At 43.0% G+C, this 5,681-nt stretch overlaps 1 protein-coding gene across 1 annotated transcript; it reads left to right on the forward strand.

Moving 5' to 3' along the window:
- The first annotated feature begins 337 nt into the window (after positions 1 to 337).
- Positions 338 to 4,487, forward strand: LOC148657714 (collagenase 3-like). The gene is made up of 10 exons (XM_088638358.1): positions 338 to 488; positions 677 to 918; positions 1,339 to 1,487; positions 1,705 to 1,830; positions 2,168 to 2,329; positions 2,420 to 2,552; positions 2,873 to 3,006; positions 3,218 to 3,377; positions 3,478 to 3,581; positions 4,010 to 4,487. Exons 1-10 carry the CDS (start codon positions 384 to 386, stop codon positions 4,105 to 4,107), a joined length of 1,413 nt encoding a protein of 470 aa, XP_088494484.1. The 5' UTR covers positions 338 to 383; the 3' UTR covers positions 4,108 to 4,487.
- Positions 4,488 to 5,681: the final 1,194 nt, after the last annotated feature.

Here is a 5,681-nt window from a genome sequence, read left to right on the forward strand (position 1 = left end):
TTTTGTGGACGTTTCCCTTTATTGTTTTATTTCAACACACCTGAGTGAATTTTGGTGGACTGAACTAAATTGCTGGAGTTTTCTTTAATTTTAAAGCTCTTCCATCATATCAGAGTGCCACATGTATACTCTTCATCAACTATATACACGTGTTATATATCTATTTTTAATTAAAATATTTTTTCAATAATTATAGTGGGAACTGCTTAATGATTTCCTCATCGATGACAAAACAGGGTGTAAAATTTCCTTCCTGAAGTTTACTCACTGGACTTTGAGAAACATGACTAAACCTGTTTCACAACAGTCCAGACACTTGGGCTATAAAAGAGACAAGGGTTCCAGGAGGCAGAACACAAGAACCCACAGCTCCCTGAGGAACGATGAAGACTCTCAGCGCATTGCTGCTCCTGGGTCTGGCGGCCGCCACCTGCTCCCTCCCCATAGCGCTTCCCAGCACCGCGAAGAGCGATGAGGAGGTGGCAGAGGTAAACCTTTACTGGCTTGGCTCTCTCGAGCTTCTTCTCCTGACACCTGCTGCTCCTCGACATCACAGTGCTGACTTTCCTTATTTTTTAATATCCAATTTGATACAAACGCTGCATTTAAAAAAAAAATGCATAGCCAAAAGGCAGCGAGAGCTGTGCTTGTAACGTGACCCTCGTCTCTTCGGCAGGCCTATCTGAAGAGGTTCTTTAACCTCACCACTCCGGAGGGACCCATCCAGAGACGCCGGATCAGCCCCATGACTGAGAAGGTGAGAGAGATGCAGAGGTTCTTCGGGCTGAAGGTGACCGGAACCCTGGACTCGGACACAATGCAGATGATGAATAAACCTCGCTGTGGAGTCCCTGATGTAGCCCAGTACTCCACATTCCAAGGGAATATCAAGTGGCCAAAAACCAGCCTGACATACAGGTAAGTTACAATACAGATAAGCTTCCTCCATGGTCGAGAGACTACTCAGGTGTCCCAGCGTTGTCTTGCCCCCTCTTTGCATATGAGTGGACTGACTCCCCACTCCGGCATGGTGTTGCCACCGTGACCCTGTAGGGCCTCATTATTAAATATATTTCGACCCAGAGTGTGATGCACTTGCACATCAAAATAGACTTTAGGTGGCGTATTAAAAATGCCGAGCTTAAATCGGATATACGTTTTTTTCTTTCTAACACTCCTAAAACTTTTTAATAGACTTGTTTAAAGTATGTTAATGCCATCTAAAGCTGCTCTGGTAGCAGTGTGTACAAAAGGCATATAAACAGGAAAAATCTTGAAAAATGCTGATGCTCTGGGGAAAAGGGGCATTTTGGGTTGATTCTGAATGAATGCCTGCAGGATTGAGAACTACACGCCGGACATGGCAGTGCAGGACGTGGACAGAGCCCTAGAGAGAGCTCTCCAAGTGTGGGCCAAGGTCACCCCTCTGCGCTTCACCCGGATCTACAGCGGCACCGCTGACATCATGATCTCCTTTGGGGCCGGAGGTAAACCTCCTCACACGTTACCTGTGCCAAAGTTCGATCAGGAGAAATCTTTTTCTTTTTTTGCATGAAACGTTAATTAGCCTAGTAGCACGTTTTTCTAATTTTACAACAAAAAGGTCTGCTTCCAGCTTTAGTACTGCCAGCTACAGCTTCACTATTTATCTTGAACCTGGCCGGGGCTGGGGCACAGCTGAACTCTGTTCTTTTCCGCCTGTAGTTCACGGCGATTACTACCCTTTCGATGGACCAGACGGTACTTTGGCTCATGCTTTCGCTCCCAGCGAGGGCATCGGTGGAGATGCCCACTTTGACGAGGACGAAACATTCACCAGCGGATCCATGGGTAAGAAGCCAGAGGCGAGGACCCATTTTTGAGAGGAGTGTTGTGTGTGGGAATTTCCTTCTGACCAATCTTGGGAGCAAAGCTGTCTGAAAGCACATTGTGATGCCTTATCGCCTTGTTGGCCTCTGATAGTGGTTAGTTTATTGATATCATCTGCTTAGCAGATGCCCCAAAGCCATTTGAACCAAACCGAGCATTTCTGCGAGAGGAAAGACCCTATTTTGCTCAGATGCTTAACAAAACCTCAGATGGATCAGAAAGTCCTTTTATAGAACCTTACTTCTCTTCTGAACACACACCATTACCCATTCTGAGTGTACAACGATCTCTCCTGCAGGGTACAACCTGTTCCTGGTGGCGGCCCACGAGTTTGGCCACTCTCTGGGCCTGTCCCACTCCACCGACCCTGGGGCACTGATGTTCCCCGTCTACAGCTACGTGGATCCCGACACCTTCTCCCTCCCTCAGGATGACATTAAAGGAATACAGTTCCTTTACGGTAAGAAATCAATGTATAATTTCTAGAGGGAATTAAAGAGACACATTTCCATGCTCCGTGTTGATTGGTGTTCATCTGGTGGACCCTCAGGCCCAAACCCAGATGTGGACGGAGGCAACCCTGACCCCAACCCAGGCCCAACCACCCCCAACGCCTGTGACCCGGGCCTGTCCCTAGACGCCGCCACAACCCTGCGAGGAGAGAAGATGCTCTTCAAGGGCAGGTAAATACAACAACCAGGTACATTCCTATACAGCGCAGGAAACAGGCTCTGGGTGTTTCTGTGTTTACAGCCCCTTTAATGGCAGGAATACACCACGTCCTGTTTCTTGCAGGGTTAAGGATAAAGAAGAACAGAGCACTTCTGCAGATCCCCTCAAAGTTGAATGTGATACAACAGGATTTCTACACTATATTAAATCAGGAAATTAGACTTGGCTTTACTAAAATACGGTTTGAAAGGGTTTTCAAAAGAAATTTAAAGCAGTTTTCCTGTTTGGCAACAAAGCAGACACCTGACTAAAAGTGTGTCTTTCTCTTTAGTTTCTTTTGGCGCAGTTTCAGCCAGTCATCCCAAGTGGAGCAACACAGAATCAAGTACTTCTGGCCTGAGCTTCCTGACAACATCGACGCAGCCTACGAGAGCCTGGAAAGTGACAGGGTGTATCTCTTTAAAGGTCAGTATGTTCTGTCTGTGAAGTGAAGTGCACCAGACAGCTGTGACCATGCAGTCTTAACCGGGCATCAGAGAAGATGTTACAGGGTACCTCATATGATCCAAATTGCAATAATTAATGTCTACATCACATACTGTATATGATATCATACTATACCATATAAAGGTAAGGAAAGATATGAATGAAGATGCTCATCTGTGATTTTCCGCAGGAAACCAGGTGTGGGCTCTGTTTGGATATGACATTGTCCAGGGATACCCCAAAAGCATTACCACTCTGGGCCTCCCACGGAGTGTGACCAAGATCGATGCTGCTGTTTACGATGAACAGTCTCGCAAAGCCCTCTTCTTCACTGGCAACCAGATCTACAGGTAGACCTTTTAATGTCAAACATCAGAACCTCTGAACCAGATGCTCTGAGTCCTGCTGCTAGATCCTTTCTCACCTGTTGATCTCTGTCTGTGGTCACAGCTATGATGAGGCCACCAGGAAGGTGGACCAAGGCTTCCCAAAATCCATTAAGGACGTCTTCCCTGGAATTGGCAATAAAGTTGATGCAGCCTTACAAGACAGAGGTATGTGTCTTCCCTGACAAGTAGGAAGAAATCACTTACAGAACAGTCATTTTGACAGGTGTCTTTTTGACTACAAACAACGAACATGTGACATAAGTTAAGTCAAAAACGGTTACTATGTTTAATGTAAAACAACAAACATTGAAAAGAAAAGTAATTCAATTAGAATTATTTTTACTACTTCACTTACTTTTAAGAATAAAAAAAATTGGGGCTATACCAATAATCTTCCCCAATAAAGCACATTTTTGCCTGATCTGTTCAAGACATCTCATATAAGATATTTCCAAATTCCGAAATAGTTTTCTACAAGGATATTTAATGTCTGCGTGATTTTGCTATTGGTGTGTATTCACTAACACAGCTGTCATTGGTCACACTTATAATCCATTGTATTTGTTTAACTTATGGCAATTCCTATTTTGCAGGTTTTACGTACCTCTTCAATGGACAATACATGATGGAGTACAGCTATACGAGAAGGGCTCTTCGTGTTTTGTACACCAACTACTTTCTGGGCTGTTAGACCAATTACCAAGTCATGTGAAACGTATCTTTTAAATTAAGAAATCATCAGAAGGATTTAGGATTTATTTTTAAAAACATGTCAATTCAAGGATATTTTAAGTGAATGTATTTATTTGGTTATGTTAAATTATTATACAGTAGATGCTCTTTGATGTTTTCTGGTTATTTTATTTCATAAAACACCAGATGTTTCCATATTTACATAATGATTGATTAAGCAAAGTATACAACTACCTGGTAAATGATTACTTTTATTTTATTTCAATGGTAAATTATTGATTCCTTTTGATATTTTTTATTGTTTTTCATGGCTTCAAGCAAAATTGTTATATGTTTTTTATTTGCCTTGTATTTTTATACAATAAAAAAATTTAAATACACCCCTCTTAGTGCATGTTCTTTTTGTTATAAAGGAAAGGTATGTTAATCCCTGGAATGCTATTGCAGCCTGCAGAGTTGTGGTACTCTATCTTATACCAGTGTGACTCTAACAGGATCACTCAGCCCCACAAGCTCCTCACATTGAACTGTGTCCACAATGAGACCAGTGTGTAGGCTGAAGCTCTTTTTTTCTCAGTAACGTTATTTTATTTGGTGTGTGGCGAATGTTGCACTGCTTGCTGCTTAAATTACCTCCTTGGGGATGAATAAAGTATTTTGAACTGTTCTGATTTGATCATTTCAACTACCAGTATACACTGTGTATCTCCTGTATGTTACCTCTCTATATTCTTTAGCTCTTTTGTAAATTATGTTACAAGTGACCCAAGTAATACAGTACATAGGAGGGCAATATAGCTTTTCCATTTGATTGGACCCATGTCCATCTCCCACAACAGTACAGCCCTGCCCAGGTAATCCTTCCATTGCCAACACCTGTTAAATAAACTTCCGTGCTTCTGCAGCTTTCCACACAGCTCTGCTCGGTGCTGTCAGAGAATGACATTCTGTTACGCCCGGGATTGTATCTGCTTGGTCCATGCGGACTGCAGTACTAGTTTCCCAGTTTGACGCATATTATAACACTATATAAAGAAATCATGCTTGGCAGGGAGTTCTGAGGGACTGCACAAGTGATTAAAAACTGATTTTCAATACTTTTAATTGAATAATATGCTGAACCCTTACCATATGCATTGTAAATGTCTGAGGATACGCGTGATTTAATATATTGTACTCAAAATCTAGAATCTGTGCAAAGAGCACGTGCAATAAAAAAAACCCAAACAGTTGGGTTTGACACGATGCAAGCACATTCATCCTGTCTGGGCACGACCAGACAAGCCTCACCCACGCTGGTAGGCTGTGTTTGTGTCTTACTCCTGAAGCTAAAAACACAGGCGACCACCCCCACTGCCCCCAGGCTGTGGAAAACTCTGGCATGAGATGTGACGTCAGACTTACCTGCATATGGGGGATTCCAGGCAGTGGAGATTCTACCTTTAAGTGCTTTACAGTGGGCTGACTCATGTGTTTGTTGATCCCTTTTCGTAATCCTTTTCTTTTCTCCTTCAGACTTGACCAACTCCCATATTTTATAATAGATCTATTCATATGGGCTTCCACTGTCTG

This window comes from Lepisosteus platostomus, chromosome 7, assembly GCF_059453375.1.
Source record: "Lepisosteus platostomus isolate fLepPlt1 chromosome 7, fLepPlt1.hap1, whole genome shotgun sequence".
Lineage (NCBI taxonomy): Eukaryota > Metazoa > Chordata > Actinopteri > Semionotiformes > Lepisosteidae > Lepisosteus > Lepisosteus platostomus.

Bases quoted from the DNA above. Each gene is read 5' to 3' on its own strand.
- LOC148657714 (XM_088638358.1), top strand. From the start codon at position 384: ATGAAGACTCTCAGCGCATTGCTGCTCCTGGGTCTGGCGGCCGCCACC. The intron at 919-1,338 runs GTAAGTTACAAT...GAATGCCTGCAG, and splicing joins AAAACCAGCCTGACATACAG to GATTGAGAACTACACGCCGG. The intron at 3,007-3,217 runs GTCAGTATGTTC...GATTTTCCGCAG, and splicing joins CAGGGTGTATCTCTTTAAAG to GAAACCAGGTGTGGGCTCTG.